This window comes from Chionomys nivalis, chromosome 3 (genome assembly GCF_950005125.1).
Source record: "Chionomys nivalis chromosome 3, mChiNiv1.1, whole genome shotgun sequence".
NCBI classification, from domain to species: Eukaryota; Metazoa; Chordata; class Mammalia; order Rodentia; family Cricetidae; genus Chionomys; species Chionomys nivalis.
Genome location: NC_080088.1, coordinates 39,785,853 through 39,805,627, shown reverse-complemented (window position 1 = coordinate 39,805,627; position 19,775 = coordinate 39,785,853). Strand labels below are relative to the sequence as shown.

Genomic DNA, 19,775 nt, shown 5'->3' with positions numbered 1-19,775 from the left:
TAATCCCATGATGCTTTATGTATCTATCCAACCTTCCCAGCACTGTATATTGAAAAGAATATCCTTTCTACAAATATCTGATCTTAGCCTTTTGCCAAAATTCACTTGGCTGTAGATGCATAATTTTATTTGTGGGCTCTCCATTGTGTTTCATTAGTCTGACTCTGGTTTTGTTGTTTTTTATCAACGCCATACTGTGTAGACTACTACAGAGTTGTAATGTGTTTTGAAGTCACATAGTGTAATACCTTCCTCTTTGTCCTGTTAGGTCAAGGAATCATTAAGAATTAGGAAGTGTTTTGTGGTTCCATGTAAACATTTTTTTTCTAATTTTTTAATTCTATTGAAAATGTCATTGGAATTTTAAAGTAGATATTAAATACATCTGTAAATTGCTTTGGATACTTTATACCTTTTAATAATAGCCAGCACTGCAAGTATTCACTATCATGCTCAGCAATTTTGTCTGTTTTTGTAGATTTTGACATAAAGTTTATATTTTCTGATATGAGTATTTCTGATACTTATTTAAATTTCATTTGTGTGGAATATCTTATTCATTTTTTCACCTCCAGTCCATATGTACACTTAAAGGTGAAATGAGTTTCAGATAATATTAACATATGGTTGTATATTTTAAAATTCTTGATATTTTTATAGCCACAGAGTAATTATATAAAATAATGTTTCATTTTGAAATAGTCATACATGCATGTAGCACACTTTGATCATATTGAATTATTGTTTTTTATTCTTTTATTCTTCCAAATTTCTTTCTAAATATTTCTAATAGTTGAATATTTGTTAATTTAATCATTTATATCCAAATTATTGATAAATAAGGTCTCACTACAACCATAACATAATTTTCTTGTTCTGTTGTAATTACCTTCTCCTTGTAATAGTTTTCCCTCACTGTAAACGATCGACTCTAGAAGTGTGTTTTGACTTCTTGCTTATGTTAGGTATGTCTGTTACTGATTTTCACTTTGCTTACCATGAGAGTTATAAAAATATATTTTGATTATAAAAAGCAATTTTGAAATTATAGTAACAGCATAAGTGTAAAAACAAACACACACAAAAAGTAATGTGATAAAATATGCTAAGTACATTTGTACCCCATTCCTTTCCTCATCTGGATTTCGGATGACCCACCCTCATATCTTTCTATGTTGTCTGTCACTTAAATATATTAAAGTAGGTGCTCTTACTTATTTTATGTTTTAGTCTTCATATTAACGATGGGGTGACTTACATTCTACACTAATGATCTAAGCAACCCATACTTAGATTATTAGGGCATTCTTCATTCATTTCTGTGTTTTATTCTTGTTTATACTATGTCTTTCAATCTGAATAACTCCCTTAAGCATTTTTTATGGAATAGGTTTATTAGAGATTGTTCTCTCAGCCTTCATTTGTTTGGGAATGTCTTTATCTTTTGTTAATTTCTAAAGGATACCTTTGCTATGCCTAATCAACAGAATTGTTTTATTTTTTAATACTTCAGTATTAAGAAAATCTTGCACACCACCATTTTCTAGTCTATAAGATTTCTGCTGAGAAGTCTAATGTCAAGTGAATTGGTGCACTGCCATGTGTTATTTAAGTCTTGAAATTCTTCTCATTAATGTGTGTGGGGTGTGTGTGTGTGTGCGCGCGTGTGTCTGTCTGTCTGTCCTTCTGGACTTAAAACATGTTGTACTTCTGCCTCTGCCGCTACCTCCTTCATGCTAAGATTAGAAGTGTGAGCCACATGGCTAGCTTTCTCTTTCTTACCTGTGAAAACTTGCTTATAAAATGTCTTAGGTTAGAGTTGGTTGATTTAAAGATACCCTTGAACTTTCTGTAACTGGATATTTGTAGCTTTCTCTAGATTTAAAAAAATTCTGTCACTTTTTTTATATATGCTTTCTAAACCTTTAGCAAGTTCAACTCATTCTCAAATCCCAACCACCTGAATATTTACACTTTTTATAATGTCTCATAAGTTCTCTTCCCTCCTCACCTCTACTCTTTTCTCTGATGTATTTAAAAATAGCCTGTCTTCAAATTCATTCTTTTTTCTATTCAATCCACCCCGATACTGATATTTTCTATAGACCTATGTTTTTTTTTTAGTTTATTCAACTCTATAATGTCTTCATTTTTGTAATTGCTTCCATCTCTTTAAGTTTTCCTGTTTGAATATTGAGACATTTCTTTGTGTTTTTCCTTCCTTCCCTCTTTCTTTCTTTTCTTTCTTCCTCCCTGCCCCCTATTTCTCTTTCTTTCTGAAAAAGTTTATTCTAGAGCCATTTTGACTGATCATAGCCTGAGAACACAGATTTAAGTTACGGTAAATTCCATGTTCTAAATGGAAGCAGTTTCATGGAGATTTTTATAGTTTTACAGAACAGAGAAAGTCATAAATCAAGGCAAGTTTGAAGTACATTTGTGGGTTTACCAAGAAGGCAGGTACATTGAAATGAGGGGTACTTTTCTACAGGCTCAATATACTATTTAATAGCATTCTTTGTTTTTGATTTGATAGAAGCTAATTGCCTGCTAAGTTAGTAGGTTCTAAAAGCCATTTATCTTTTGTTACAAGATGGTGGTTCAGATTGGGAGGCAGGAGGTCAGAACCTAGGCTAAGATAAGGTGGTCAGTCTCTGAACAGGCAGCATGCCTCTGCAGGTACTAAAATTCTCATCAGCTGATCAGTCCCTAAAAACACAGATTCTTCCAGGAATTTTCATCTGCAACCAGATCCAGCGTCTCTTCGGAAGCTATTGCTCACAGTTCCTCCTGTCAGCCAAGCATCACATTTTATGCACGTGGGGGTCACATATTACTTATTAAATATTAAGGTTCCCTCATAGCTAGGAAGCTCATTCCTAGGATCTTGTGTAGACGAGGCTGAGAAGTGAGCAAGACTCTGGTCTTCAGGAAGAGAAGACCAGCTGGAAAAGGCCATTAAGAAGAAACTCCTTCTAGTCTGATCTAAACTCTCTTAGCTAGCACCACATTGCTTTACAGGTGTATGTCATAGAAGAGCATCCCTTATATTGTCATTCACTTCACTTGCCCATATGTTATTCCAAACATTTTAGACAAGTTAATATGGATATATAATTTTTGTAAAATAAAAGTAAAAATATTCTTCTAAAGATTTTTACTGTGTTTTGGAAAACGCCTGAAGTATCTTTAAAGAATACTGAAAAAAAAAATTTAAGACTAGCATGTAATAGTGTCTAGAACCTACTAAAGTAGAATTTATGAAGAAAAATATTAATCAATAGAAACTGACATAAAATTACAGGTAGGCTAGAATTAGTAGAGTGGGAGATAGGTCCCGGGATGCCAAAAAGAAGCATAAAATTGTATTTAAAAAATCTAAATCTTTTAGAGATAAAAAGTATTTTCTTGGAGATTATTTCACTAGATGGCTTAATAAAAAGAATTGATGCTGCTTAAGAAAAACATGAACTCAAAACTTACTGTTTAGAAAGAAACTCTGTGCCAACTAATTCATATGCTGCAAGAATTCTGGAAAAAAAGAATGGGGGATAAATAATGTTTGAATAAATGATGCTGAACTGTTTCTCAGTTTGATAAACAATAAAGATCCACAGTTCCAAGAAGCATAATGAACCCAATGCATGAGAAATATAGAGAAAATTGTATAAAGAGCATCATAATTGAATTTTTTAAGTGCCAATTAGCCAGAGATGTGGGAGATGACATTTTAACACATCAAGTAGCAAAAACAAGAATAAAGCAAATTTTTTCCATAGAAAAAGAAAGCTGGAAGAAAGTAGAAAAGTATGTTTAAATTACTGAAAGGAAAACAACATAACATTCTGCAATCAATAGAAATCATGTTCAAAGTGAAGGTGAAATAAACGCTTCATTGGGTATACAGAAGCTAAGGACATGCATGGTGGCACATGTCTACAACATTCCCAACAATTGGAAAAGGAAAGAAAAAGATCACAAACTTGAGGACAGCCTGAGCCATATAGTGATACTCAAAAAGTGGCCACACACACATCTGAAAGAATTCAACCTCCAAATATCCAGATGTCAGAAAAATCTCAACATACCCAGAAACTGATGAAGACCAAAAATGGTAAATTCTGATGAGTTCAAAATATTAACTTTTTAAAATCTTTTTAAAAATAATTGATAACTGAGGAAATCCAAAATAATCATCAAAAGATAAATGATTCAGCAGATACCCAGACAATTGAATATTTCTCAGAAATGAAAATAAATAGCTGCTTGACACAAGAAAGAACCTTGACTAATCATGTTGAGCAAAGCCAGGCAAAACCAAATAGAAACTGGCTCCAGATTAGCCTATGTAGTAAACAGTATGACAGAGAATGACTTAGTCAACAGCTAGATTTGCTTTTCTTTTGATTTAGCTCTATTTTATTAACATAAATTTCCAAGTTGACTATCTGAGCTATGTCTAATTTTTTCAGTTCTTATCTATCGAGAACATCTATCATGGATTTATTTTAAAAGAACATTTGCTTGGCATAGTGGATAAGCCATAGGCCCTAAAGCAAGGTGCCATGTCTGTGGGGAAAGCAGGGGTTTTGTGATTGCTGTATGAGGATGGGGGTATTGTTGCTAATTGTATATCTAAAGCAGTTGCCATCATCTAACGCTCACTAGGTGGTCAGTGACAAATGTTGCCTTCATTATTCCTCTTTTTTAATGCTGGAGAAGGAGGATTAGAACTCCTGACTTCCTCTGTGCAGTGTCTTCATAAGATAAAATCTGCCTTTTTAGCTGAGATTTCTGAATTTTTGTTCAAAAGGAAAGATGCTTTGATTCCAAAATGACTTAGTTTCAACGGACTTCATTGGCTTCTCAAGCACTACTAAATATATTTTCAAAAGTTTAATTATTTCTCAAATTTTGGCTAACTGTATAGTTCAGTGTTTAAGCATATATATATATATATGTATCAGTTGAGAAAATCAGTTTAGACTCTTTCCTGATGGGAAATCTCTTTTTTATGTTCATTTTTATCATGTATAATGTCATAATAATAATAAATTATCTTACAGCTTACGGGGTTATTTGAAAATTAAATAAGATAATTCACAGATATATACATACACAATGCCCACCATTGAAATACTGATAAATGTTAACTCTCATTTTAAAAATTGGTAGGAAAAATTCTAATACAATAAAATAGAAATAATTCCTGCCTTGAGTAGCTGCAAAGTAATCCAGGAAAGACACATTTTTTGGCTTTAAACTGTGCAGTACATAAAGGCTGTAATAGATTGTCAGGTCCACATGGTCAGCACTGCTAGTAGACATCTCCATACAGCTCTACCTCAAGGATGACCAGAGCAGAATGGTCCATAGTGCGTTCTTTATATTGCAGAACCATGAAGGGTATTTCATACGCAATTCATTACTTTTAGGCAAAATAAGAAAATCTGTTTTGTGCTAAATAAGTTTTGTACCATTAAAGTCTACTCCTAGTCCAAGTTTTCAAAGTGCTATCCAAACACTCACAGACGTTAGATGAACATTTTATACTTAAGTAATTCTATACTCTGAGACAAGAGTGACAAAGGGAAAAGCTTATACCGTATCTATTGCAGCCCTTTATAGGACATGTACTCCAAAAACACTACAGAAGCTGCATGAACTAGGCAAATAACATTCTAGATTTACAGAGGAAATCAGAGTGAAGACCTGAGTGGGGCAGACCTAATTAGTGTCAGAACTAGAATGTGCATGAAGGCAGGTTGACTTCAAACCTGTGGTCCTAAGTACCGCTCTCAAGTACAGAGTATGATGCTGTGCTCTGCATCTTAAACTCCAAGTAAAAGAAATACTTCCAAAACTTACATAAATTGGACCTGTTCAAATAATGTGATAAAAATACAATATTAAAACTTATTTTATATTGCCATTCAACAATCTATTAAATACATAGTAGGAATATACAGCACATTTCAAACAATGATAACTAAACAAATTATGAAAGTGTGTGCTATACTTAATAAATGTTTTGATTTTTTATAATCTGAAATTGTAACTAAATCTTAAAATAACAAGAAACTAGTGATATGCTAATGGGTTGGAAGAAGAGGAATTCTTGTTCCTCCATTTTTAAACTATGCCTTTGGATTTCCTCACCTGAAGACTTAACTGTGATATTTATTCTGCCTTCTTCCTCTTGGTACAGACCATGTAAATGGGCACTGCACAAGTCCAACCTCTCAGAGTTGCAGTTCTGGAAAACGTCTTTCCAGTGCTGATGTTTCAAAAGTAAATCGCTGGGGTCCTGGAAGACCACCATTTAGAAAGGCACAGTCAGCTGCTTGCATGGAGATTTCTTTACCAGTTACAACTGAAGGTAGGCTAAACATGTCAATTCTTGTGAGTACAGTTAAAAGCTTGGTTTGTCATGGTAACAGGTGCTGGGAGACAAGAAATGGAAGTTAATTTAAAAGATGATAAAAACCACATGACATTGAAAAAAAAAAACAAGATCCTACTTGACTGTGGCCATAACTCCAATTCTATTCCCCAGTCCACCTCCTTCCTTATCTCTAAAAACAGAAAAAAAATGACTCCACTATAGGTAGGCTATACAAAAGGTGACAGTCTGCAAAGGCAACCTTAATTACCTCTGCTGTCAAATGAATATAACCAAGTTTTAAAAGACACGTTTTTAAATTCTAAAATTCAGAATCATAACCGGATCTGGTGGCACAGGCCTGTAATCCCAGCTGCTGGGGAGGCAGAGGCAGGAGGATTGCAAGACCTGCCTGTGTTACAGAGAGAGCTCAAGGCCAGTCTGGACCATTTACCAAGACCCTGTCTCAAAGAATAAAGGACAGAAGGTCTGGGGATATAATTCAGTGCTGAGCACTTACCCAGTCTGCGTGAGGTCCTGAATATATCCCCAGGGCCACCAAATAAATAAATAATAAATAAAAATAATAAAATTTATAATCCTTGTAAATTTTTAAAGGAAGTATTGTTTCCTTATTCATAAAATAAGTATGTGGATGGGGAGTCAAATACAAGAAGAAGAGAGACAAAACTTTTTAGAGCAGGAAAGAAAACAGAATCTTATAAGTTTGCTTTTACTCTTTTGGTAATAAAGATTTTAGGAGGGGGGAAATAATAGAAATATTTGGCTTAATAACTCTATACTATTCTTTAAATCTTCAAATGGCAATCTATTACTGTCCTTAAAAATTGTTTTTAATGAATTCATTACTCAGTTTTTATTTAATAATATGCCATACTAAATCTTGTCCAGTAGACATGTAAATGACCAAATCATATTTCTAACAGGTGTTTGTGAGTATCAGTATTGAGTAATAATAAATCATGAGTGCAATTTTGGAGACAGATTGGCTACAAATGTTATAATAGGAGCAATGTGTAAGGATTATAAAAGCAAGAGAATAATCATTGGAATGAATGCTGCAGACTTTTGAGTCATAGATATTTCTGCCTCTAGTTTGTGCTAGAAAATAGTTTAGTAATAATTCTGTCTTTAAATTTGTAAAATATATAGATGACAATCTAACTTCTGTCTCATCTCTAAATTTTACAAGATATTTTTTATAAATTTGGTAAAGATATAGGGAAATTAGGAATATTGCATTCTCTTCCTTCTAAATATATTTTGAAGAACTCATATTTCATCTGGTTCTATGAAAATTAAAAAGGCACACTGAGATCTGTCAAGAGGAAAAAGGTGAGTGAAGACAGTAGAAATACTAGGAGCCTGTCCTTGAGCAATTAAAGTCAATATAAGTATATTTCTGTTTCGCAGATGGGGGATTTGTGCTGGTTGGAGGGTGCACATGCACAGGTGTTGATGAAGCAAGAGCACACAAAACCATGCTGCTGTCTGTTTTCTAAGCAGGCTGAAGCCTTTTCAGGAAACCCAGCATTAACAAGATGGCACAGTCTGTTTTGTCCTTTGGCGTTAGTTAGTTAAACCTGGATTTGTGTTATAGGCAGGCAGCTCAAAACAAGTCTACAGAAATCACATTCACATTTTTGGACTTACATTAAAACTTCAATTTTTATATCTTCACTTGCATACAATATGTTTGTCACAGATCATTTATGATCCAGATTGGTCCTTTCATGCGGGCACAAGGTACTGTTAGTAAGTGTGACTTGCCAAAGATTATTAGTATGGTTCCTATGATCAAAAGATGCGAAGGAAAAACAACTACAGTGGTAGAAAATGTTATAATCTTGACTAGATTTAAGGGGTTTTCCCCCCTGATTAGAATTTTAACTGATCTTTCAGGAAATGTAAAAAAGAAAAGTGGTGTGCTAGAACTCAGGAGACTGGAATTTTGGTTTTAACTCTGCCTAAGTTTACAATAGCACATAAGATTTCAGATTCTACTCCTTCAAAATGAGCTGGTACCTTGGGGAAGATACACTTCACACCAGTAAACAAAGAATAAAACCTTTCTTTCTCTCATAATTATGGTTTTCAGGTATTAAATTTGACTTGTTTTATAGATTCACTAATGCTTCATTTTGCTTTTTAAACCTTCATAGAAGCCAGAGAGAATTCCTATAACCGCTCTAGGAGCTCTAGCATCTCCAGTATTGACAAAGACTCTAAAGAAGCAGTTACAGCTTTATACTTCATGGAATCCTTTGCGCGGAAGAACGACTCCACCGTTTCGCCTTGTCTGTTTGTTGGAACTAGTCTGGGAATGGTATTACTCATCTCCCTGAACCTACCGTCATCAGATGAACAAAGGTGTACAGAGCCAGTGATGGTATTGCCAAGCGGTAAGAGTTCTGACTCACTCATCCCCTTGCTGCTACTTATTCAACTTTAGATATCAAGAATTGCTAATATGCATTGATTCTGGATGAAGGTGAGGAGTATAAGCCTCATATGTAATATGAACTATCAGAACTTCATGTATTCTTCCAACACTTACCACACTGCTATTTACCAGTTCTCAGGGTCAGAGAACATTTGAGTTGTTTCTATGAATGGGATCCAGAAAGGTCAATCTAAATCCTGCTTTCAGAAATAAGCTCCTTAAAAGTGCTGAGATAAACATTACTGCACAAGTTCAATTTATTTTAATAACTTGGCATTTTTCCAAAGTTCTATGTCAGGCCAGAACCTACAAGTATTTTTACGTCATCCTTGAAATTGGAATAATTAAAGTAGAAGAAATCTGACCTAAGGTGGATATTTGAACTCTTCCTTGCCTTTTCATGATAAATCCTCAAGAATTCAACTTAGGAACATGTTCTACTCTCCCTGAATTATCATTTTTATTTCTGTTTTTAAAAGTCTGTGCAATTTCCCTTGACATTCCTTTGAATACTTTTAACAGATTCTAATCATTAGTTTTACTCCCTCTTTCATAAATATAATAAATATTTTAGGTATATTAAGCTAAAAAATTTTTATGAATCCATAGGGTAAGAGATTTTTTTTTTTCTTTTTTTTTTTTTTATTCTTTTTTAATTAAAATTTCCACCTGCTCCCCGTTTCCCATTTCCCTCCCCTCCTCCCAAATATTGCCCCCTCCCCCCACTTCCCTCCCCCTATCCCCACTCCTCTTCTCCTCCCCCCACACCATCCCCCCTCCCTCTTGATACTGAAGAGCAGTCCAAATTCTCTGCCCTGCGGGAAGACGAAGGTCTTCTATCTACTTCCAGGAAGGTGAGCGTCTAAACAGGCTAAGCTCCCACAAAGCCGGTTCATGTATTAGGATTGAAACCTAGTGCCATTGTCCTTGGCTTCTCATCTGCATTCATTGTCCGCCATGCTCAGAGAGTCCGGAATCAACCCATGCTTATTCAGTCCCAGACCAGCTGGCCTTGGTGGGCTCCCAATAAATCAGTTCCACTGTCACAGTGGGTGGGTGCATCCCTCGTGGTCCTGATTTTTTGCTCATGTTCTCCCTCCTTCTGCTCCTCATTTGGACCTTAAGAGCTCAGACCGTTGTTCCAAATTGAGTCTCTGTCTCTACCTCGATCCATCGCCAGATGAAGGTTCTAAGGTGATAGGTAAGACATTCATCAGTATAGGACAGGGTCATTTCAGGTTCCCTCTCCTCAGTTGCCCAAGGTACCAGCTGGGGACATCTCCCTGGACACCTGTGAACCCCTCTAGAGTCAAGTCTCTTGCCAACCCTAAGATGGCTCCCTTAGATAGGATATACACTTCGCTGCTCCCGTATCCTCCCTTCCTATATCCCAACCATCCCAATCCCCCGAGCTCCTCCCATCCTCCCCTTCTCATGTTTCTCATCCCATTTCCCCTTTGCCCCATGCCACCTCACCCGCAAGTTCCCAGTTTTTGCCCTGCAATCTTGTCTACTTCCCCCTCTCCATGCAGATGACTATATGATTTTCTTTGGGTTCACTTTCTTATTTAACTTCTATAGGATCACAAATTATATGCTTAATGTCTTTTATTTATGGCTAGAAACCGATTATGAGTGAGTACATCCCATGTTCCTCTTTTTGGGTCTGGGATACCTCACTCAGGATAGTGTTTTCTATTTCCATCCATTTGCATGCAAAATTCGAGAAGTCATTGTTTTTTACTGCTGAGTAGTACTCTAATATGTATATATTCCACACTTTCTTCATCCATTCCTCCATTACAGACAAAGGGTAAGAGATTTTTTAAACAGTCCATGTAGCATGGCAGGTTAGAGAGAGTCGGGCTCTGGCATTAACCTGTGTTACATAGATAGATGTAGGTGGCAGGCAGGATAGTCAGCTCGTGAGTGTGGCAAACTTAGAGACCCCTTGTCTCTACACTACTAAAAACAACATGTTTTGAGCCAATATGGCATAGAGAAAAATACTTTTTAAAGCATTTCTAATTGTAAGAAAATATGAATTTTTTATTCTCCTGAAGTTAGAGTCAGATCAGCAAGGTCAGAATGAATCACCAATTCAAATCTATTCTTTAACTTAATGCTTATATATATTGGACATCCAATATGTGCCAGGCATCCTATGGGGTCCCCTGCAGGCTCTGCATCAGTTAGGGGGGAAACAAACAGGATGCAGAAATAATGAAACATGGCCTGGTTTTATTGTAACTGGTTCTGGACCAGAACTTCTGGAGTTTGGCCCTTATTGTTTTACGTTAGCATTATTTTATTTACATTTAGCCATTATTTTACTGTAGCACAACACAATTTGGGGAAGAAAAGTATTCAGATAACAAGTCAGTCCCAAGTGCTTAACAAATACAGCCTACTAATACAAGCTATTAATGGTAAGAGAAACAAGGGAAAGACATATGGGTGCTGTATATGATATGCTTTATTTTCTGTAAGCATGATACTGCTGTTTAAAATTCATTAATTGAAAAGAAGAAAACTACAGTGCTAGGTTTATGTTTGTTTCATAATTAACCATTAAAATAAAAAAAGAATAACTGGAAGTAAACAGAGAAAAGGGTGTGGAATTTCCTAAGGAGGAAAGATGACAAAAAGATCAAACTGAGATTGGAGACTGCTTTACCTCCTCACAGTCCGTTGACTGACTCTGTTGTTGTTCTGTGATTGATGATTGTTCCTCATCTATTTTCATATTCATTCTCTGTTCTACACCCCATTCAGTTCTAAAACCCCCCATGGTGTTATTATCTATAATACAGTACTGCACAGCACATCTCTATAACTTACCTTACATAATTTAAATGCTATATTAATTTATTGGCAAGTCCTCGTTACCATTTTTACCATTCATAGATACCATCAGTTTATTCTTAGCACATATGAGTTTAACTGTTTTGAATGCCTCATATTAGTAAAATCACGCAGAATTTACCCATTTGTGGCTGGCTTATTTTACTAAATGAAATACCATCGATGTCTTTTAATATTAGAGAGCTGCTCTCTTTTAAGATTAAACAATGTTGCAACAGCATATATGTAGCACAAATAATAAAAACTCAGAGACATAAACTGGGGATCAACCTAAAAACCATAAATGCAAAACAGTCAAGCCACTAGAGAGGTCTTAATCTCTACCAAAACTGGGCGACTACAGGTAAGCAGCCTAAGCCTCTATCTCCTCCCATTTTATATTCCCTCTAGTGCTGGGGTTAAAAGTGTATGACTCCCTAGGACTTGGATTAAAGGGGTGAGCATAGATTTGTTTCTGCATTGATCTTGTGTAGTTCAGGGTGGGCTTTAACTCCCAGAGATCCATCTGACTCTGTCTCCCAAATCCTGTGTCTAAAAGTGTGTGTCACCATTGCCTGACCTCTAGCAGTTTTAGCTTTGTCTCTGGCCTTCAGGCAATATTTATCAAAATACAAATAATATACCACTACACATCTATATATGACTTTTTGTAATCCATTCCTCTGCTTAGGCTTAGGTTGTTTCCACATCTCCACTATTTTGAGTAGCACTGCATAGGAGTACGTGTATCTTCATGGTGCTGGGTTACAACCCCAGTGCTATATTGCTTGATTATATGTTAGTTCATTTTTAGTTTTTTTTTTTTTTACATCTTCATGCCTGCCCATGTCTATTTACTGCTCTAAATGGCAGTGGAACCTTGGATTGTAGTGCTATTTCATTTCTATTTTAATAAAGTTTGCCTGAAGATCAGAGAGTAGGGATACCTTCACTCATCAGCCTTACAGACCAGGCAGTGGTGACACACACCTTTAATCCCAGTAGCCACACTAGTTTGCCATAGAAACTGGGTGGTAGTGATGCATGCCTTTAATCCTACCCCTAGAGAGGAATGTAAGATGGGAGGAGACAACTATCAAAAATAGTCTTATTCTGAGATTCCTGGAGGCAGGATCACTATTTCAGACTGAAGTAGAGGTAATAGCCAGTGACTGGCTGTTTTGCTTTTCTGACATTCAGGTTGAATCCCAATATCTGTTTCTGGGTTTTTATTAATTCTGCTAAATTTGGCACCCAACATGGGGCAGTCGAGCATGAGACTCTTAATCTCAGGGTTGTGGGTTCGAGCCCCATATTGCCAAAAGTAGCAAAAATAATGAAAACCCAGAAACAGATATTGGGGTTCAACCTGAAGATCAGAAAAGCAGAACAACCAAGTCACTAGAGAGCTCTTCTAAGATAAGAGAATGAAGCCTAAAAATAAGTCAGACTCAAGTCTCATGCAATAGCCAACTTTATTCAGAGTATCAGACACTTTATACCCTGAGTGTTAAGAACAGTCCCCTACATAAAGTTTTTGTGAGTTCAAGCTGTATATAATCACAAGAACAAATCAAATGTGGCAAAAACATGTTTTTCCAGAGGCCTACAAATAAATAACAATAGCCAGTTGAAATAAATAATCAGAAGTAAACTCATTCCTATGTGCTATGCTCAGGAGAGGCAAATTAAAGCATATACTGAGAACAAATTCCATGTGTTTGTAGAAACTGAGGTCATAAGACTCTTGTCTTGTTTTCCTGGCATTTTCTCACAAGCACTCAGAATTCTCCTCACACTACTCCATTCTTGGACTGTGTTCTGACACATGTACCTTGCATGTGTGGATATACCAACAGTGTATGTTTTAGTTTCTCCACATAATGCCGTCATTATTATCTTTTGATGATTTTATAATGGTTATCCTAACAGATATGAGGTTGTACCTCATCATGGTTGTGTTATCCTGGTATTCCAACACACCAGACAACCTAAAAGAAATAAGTACAACACTGGAAATACACTGTGCACCAAACTCTGAGTCAGTAGAAAGTCTGAACAGACCCAGAACTAGTAAGGGGTTGAATCAGTAACTAAAAAGTATACTACTAAAAATAAAATCCCACTTTTCTTTTTTTAAAAGGAATGTTTTCACATAGATAGCCTTGCTAGTCTTAGCATTATTAATATGGAAGTTTGAAGAGTGGTCAATCATTGAATTGGGAGCTGGGAAACACATACATACTATATCTCTTTCAATACTTCACTTTTGTTTGTATCAGAATCATTTGAAGGTATTGCTGTGATAGGGATCAAAGGACCCCACCCCAGACCCTTTGGTTCAGTAGGTCTAAGATAGTCTGAGGATTTGCACTTTGACCAAGTCCTTGTGTGATGCTAATCTAACAAACTATTGCATGTCCTGATTGTGTATTAATATATTGCAGTTTCCTTATTAACAATTAATAAAATGAAGCCCAGAGAGAATAAATAGCATGCTTCAAACAAGCTGGAGAGAGGAGTAGATCTGAAGCTGAGTTTCCTGAATCCCTGCTCACTACACTTCGTAATTGATCACATTGTGTTTCTTCCTCCGTTCTAATATTATTATGTTGAATTGCTGTATTAGAAACTACAAGCTGCAGCTGACCTCCCAGTCCTGGCTAAATTCTGTTTAAAATCCACAGAACCTTAGAAATCATCCCTAAGGAAATTAATCAGAGAAGCAAAGATTAGGCAACCTAGCCTAAAATCATGTCAAATAAGATTGCATGGAATTAAAGACCTTAACATAGAACCTGAAACTTTGAAACTATTTTTTAAAAGACATAGGAGAAAGAAATACTTCAACATTTAATTACAGGCAATGGTTCTCCAAGTAGAACCCAAATGATCAATAAAAATGGGGAAAATTGACAAATTGGATTGTATCAAATTAAAAGGGTTCTTCACAGCAAAATGAAGAGTAGAAGAGATAATGAATGGGAAGAAATTTTTGCTGGCTGTTCAACAAGGAGCTAATAACCAAAATACATAAAGAACTGAAAGAGTACCAAGAGTAAGTAATTCAGTCAATAAATGGACAAACAAATTGAATACTTTTCTCTTTTGATATATTATTGGCATATGTTAATTATACATAATTACATATAGATATTTTCCATACCATGAGAAAAACAGGTAAATAATCCCTTTTTCTGAATCAAGTTACATAAACTTGCCTAAGAGTTGAAAGTAGTTATTTTAAAAAGACAAAACTTTAAAATTATTCTATTAGAGGCCAAAAGTAATAAAGTTTTGCATTCCACAAGCCCTGATTCTATCCCTAGTTATTTTGTTAAAAGAACTTTGTAGTAGGAAGGCTGTTAGTTCGTTCCCGGCTGCTCAGCCCTAAAATAATCACACAGAAACTTAAGTGTATTGCTAGCTAGCTCTTATATTTTTGGTTAACCCATTTCTATTAATCTGTGTATCACCACGAGGTCATAGACTGCTGGCAGATCCAGTGCAGCCATCTGTCTCTGGCATCAGCTACACGGCTTCTTGCTGACTCTGCCTTCTTTCTCTCAGCATTCAGTTTAGTTTTCCCGCCTAGCTCTATCCTGCCCTGTTTATAGGCCCAAAGCAGCTTCCTTATTAACCAATGGTATTCACAGAAGAACTTGTTTGTCACACCATTAAAAGTGGCCTCGCTCCAGGCACAGTGGCGCATGTCTTTAATCTCAGCACTCAAAGGCAGAGGGAGGTTGATCTTAAGTTTGAGGCCAGTCTGGTCTACAGAGTGAGTTCAAGAACAGCCAAGGCTCCACAGAGAAATCCTGCCTGGAAAATAGATAGATAGATAGATAGATAGATAGATAGATAGATAGATAGATAGATAGATAGATAGATAGATAGATAGAGATAGATAGATAAAGTTGAAGTCACTTTTTGACCTTTTAGCTAAGATAAAAGGTCAAGTACAAAATTGGTGGCATGGAGTAACTCGGAATGTGAGATCACATAATATTTATTGAGGGTTTAATTTCATAACAATTAAAAAGCATTTTCTAGCAAACAAGCATCAAAAAGGAAATTGGAAACAGGTAGTAGTACCCTTTTTTATAGTTTAACTCACTTGAAAAAATAAAGTTATACACATACTAAAAATTTGCCTTTTAAATTTTTATGGGTTTTAATGGAACTTTATAGCATAATGAAAAACAAATCCTGTGTATGTTTTCAGAGGTGACCACTCTGAATTGAACAACCAATAAGGGGTTCATCCATGGGAGAGGATAATTCTTCTTCTCCCAGTATAGCTGCCTGTGGTTCTTGGTCTAGAGGTGGGAAAGAGGGGAGGGGCTCACTGGAAGTGCTGGAGAAAGGAAAGGGAGAGGGAAAGTGATATAATTCTATTTTAATTAAAATAATATTAATCAAAAAGATAATAAAAGGCATTTTGAATTTAAAAAAAAAGAATATTGGGGTTCGAATCAGGAAACCCGAATCTAATTCATGCTTAATAGTAACTGTAACCAAGGCTGCAGTCCAAGCTGTATGGCCTGTCCCTAGTGTGATCATCCTTCCAGACCTTTTTTCTCAGCAATATAGTGAACAAGTTTGGCAAATAGTTTAAACTAAATTTAGACCTACATTTTTTTTAGCACAAGTTGTTACAGCAGATTAACTCACAAACATGCTGGTTTTGTATATTACAAATTACAAGCCTATTCCTGTAAACTGTTGTGGTGTGAAATGTTCAGCCGCTTTAGAAGGGCTCTCACATGCGAGTGGTACGATTTGTTTTACAGGTACACTCCTCTCACTGAAAGGAGCTGTGCTAACATTTTCCTGCATGGACAGAACTGGCAGCTTAATGCAGCCTCCATATGAAGTATGGAGGGATCCGAACAACACAGACGAAAATGAGAAAACGTGGAAGAGGAAACTGGTTATGAACTACTCCAGTGCATCCCAAGAAACAGGCGACCATCAGTATGCAATAATCTGCTCAGAGAAACAAGCCAAAGTCTTCTCACTGCCGTCTCAGACCTGCCTTTATGTTCACAACATCACAGAGGCCTCCTTCATACTGCAAGCAGAGGTGGTGGTCATGTGTAACAGTGCCTGCTTGGCCTGCTTTTGTGCAAACGGGCATATCATGATAATGAGGTACTTGGCATGTTTATTGTTAGCTGATAGTTATAACAATGCTAGCAAGAAATAATGGTGAGAAGTATATTCATACTGTTGAAGAGAAGTAACCTGATAGATGTTCGTTCTGTTTATAAATACTTGCCAAATACTTACTGATAATATAATAATATATACATATATAAAATTTTGACATAATATATATAAATATATAGTTGACATCAAAGAATCCAAGGAAAGAATGATTCCCAATCATTTGTACATTAATTTAACAAGCAGGTATTGGGAATATGTTAGGCACTAGATTCAGAAGCTATATGGAAGTAAAATTATCTGTTGCTTTCACTATTATATAAGAAATTTACACAGAGAATTTCACTTGATTCTCAAAGCTTTTTAGGACACTGACAAGTATCATTTTCATCTTTCATGTTACATATTAGAAATTAAAGTAAAATAATTTGTTTGAAGGCATAAAGCATAGGAAAAATCATATTAACACTCACTGGTAAACTAAAAGCCATGAAACACATTAAAAATAAGATATAAACTTAGAGAGTTCATTTTACTCAATGAAATCATATAAAACTTGTGAAGCATAAAGTATTACCTAATGAGTTTATGGATTCAGCAATGCTGTGGTTGGTCATTAGATGAATAAGCTACAAGAAAATGAAATTTACTCAATATACTATAGAGGTAACTGTCATTCTTGTCAATATCTCACCTTGTTCCAAATCATTTAAAAGGAGATAAAATTAGCAACATATGAAAATATACAAATAATTAGAAAACAGAAATGGAATTTCCAGTAGAGGATATATAAGTTGAATTTTCTTTTGACAAACAAAGTCCCCAAAGTTTAAAAGCATTGGATCACTAAATGTATAATAGAAAAAGAGTAACTTGGAGAGGCAGGTTGACATACATGTTTGAGGACCATGAGTGATGAACTAAATTTGTAAGAAATGGGACTTTAAAGCAGGTAGTTAGCCTTCTCTGGATGTGTACTAGAAAATACTCAAGACTCTTGTACTACAAAGCAAGGAAGGAGCAGAGCTGAAGGAAGAGGGAAACTTGCTGCATGCAAAGCTGATTTGTTAAACAAGGTAAAGAAGATCACTAACACCCAGGATTTAGGGGAATTTGTATTACAGTAATGCTATTAGCAGGTAAGTAAGTGAGAGGAAGTTGAAAACAGAGAATAAGGAGTTTGACAATGGATTAAAAATAAATTCGACTTTTAAGGTGCTTCCAAGCCATCCAGCAGATGCTTGATAGCAATTTAGGGTCCAGTCTCTTGGGAAAATGCAGGCTTGAGCATCATGTAGGAACACTGATAATAGCAAACGTAGCCATTAAGAGTTCCTACATAAAGAAATAAAAAGTAGACTGTACCAGAGATAGAAGCTTGGGACCAGTCTCTACATTTATGTACTGGAGGAAAGAAACTCCAAAGAAGAAGGTTATGAAGTCAGAAGAGAAATAAGAAAAGGCCCTGAATAGCACAACCTTCTGCAATAAAAAGATTATCACAATAAAGAGGTGGTCAAGAGGTAGCACATGTAGCAGAAAAGTCAAAGAATTAGCACACCAGGGACAGAACTATAAACTGGTCATGCTTAAGCATGCTTAGAATTCCAGCAGTGAAGGAAGGAGGTTCCAAAATTCAAGGTAATTCTCTGCTGCATAGTAAATTGGAGGCGAGACTGGCTGTGTGAAACCCGTTCAAAAAGCGAGTGTTAGGAGCATGGTGATGCTGGGAACAGCTCTCAGGGGGCAAGGATAGAGAGTAGTGCAGTAAGAAGTTGGAAAATGATGACAAATCAGTCTGATTCTGTACAGACTGCAAGCCAAGATTGAAATGATTTAAAAAAGCCAGAGGATACGGTTGATGGGAATTCTATGAAGTCAAGTGTTTGAAAAGAACGCGTCTTGTGGCACAGCCACACCCATCATTCATCTGTCGGCAATGGCTACTTTTGCACTACAAAGAGAACTGTGAAGGAGCTGCTGCAGGCCCAAGCCTGAAACCTTTACTGTCTGATCCCTTAGCCCACCATAGTTTACTCTTTCAGAAAATGTTGTGTAAATAGAAAGTAGAGAAGCAGAAAGGTCGCTCAAGAGGAAGACCAGATTTTCATGTTATTTTGTTTCATTATTTCTAACATGAAGACATCTATAATTAGTGAGGGAGAAACTTTTGGGGGGAAAGGCAATCATGGCTTCCTTATTCTCATAGATGTCTGATTCTTTCTAAAACTATTTTCAGAGATTTCCAATGAAGACCACTCCATCCTGCTTGTAAATGATTTAACCCATAGACTCGCTTCAATTATGGGGGACGTGTATTTATGGGTGTGTGTGTGTGATCAATTACAGGGGATGTGTATTTACAGGTGTGTGAGATGTCCTTTCCTCTCAGCTTGTTTGTTACTCAAGATTTATATTAAGCCATTATATATCGTTCATATTTCGGATAGTTTTGACTACTAAGTCTTTGAAATCCAGCGAGCAGTTCATACTTTCAGCAGACCTCAGTGACTATCCAAGGATCGTCTACTTGCTCAATAGTCATGTGACTAGTTGGTGGATAAAATACCAGGCAGCATGGTGCTGGAACCTCAATAAATGCTATTCCAATAAGATAGATTTCAGTCTCCATATTATATAGTAAAATTTTGGGTCTCAGAATGTAGTTACAAAATATTTTTTAAAAGAAAAATGGTACCTTCTGGAATGCTATCTGTATTCTAGGATAAATTAAAACCAGAGTACATGAAGAATTAACATAGTTCCCAAGTCTGAGGATTAAACAAGAGAAGTTCTCTCTGCCCTTGACTTCAAGGAATGATGAAAAACTGTGGAGTTTCTTTTCAATAGTGGATTATAAATTAGCTTTTACTACATTATCCAAAAGGACCTTTCTAGGGCTATCTTATCAAAATT

At 35.9% G+C, this 19,775-nt stretch overlaps 1 protein-coding gene across 10 annotated transcripts in view; it reads left to right on the top strand.

Moving 5' to 3' along the window:
* Nucleotides 1-19,775, top strand: part of Stxbp5l (syntaxin binding protein 5L) — a 229,221-nt gene that overhangs the window by 194,612 nt on the left and 14,834 nt on the right. For 7 of the 10 annotated variants that reach the window (XM_057763572.1, XM_057763570.1, XM_057763571.1 and 4 more), the window contains 3 exons: nucleotides 6,209-6,379; nucleotides 8,566-8,805; nucleotides 16,484-16,844. In XM_057763572.1, the coding sequence (XP_057619555.1) occupies nucleotides 6,209-6,379; nucleotides 8,566-8,805; nucleotides 16,484-16,844 (772 nt within the window). The remainder of the gene's footprint in view (nucleotides 1-6,208; nucleotides 6,380-8,565; nucleotides 8,806-16,483; nucleotides 16,845-19,775) is intronic. The other 3 variants (XM_057763575.1, XM_057763574.1, XM_057763573.1) reach the window with 1 other exon arrangement.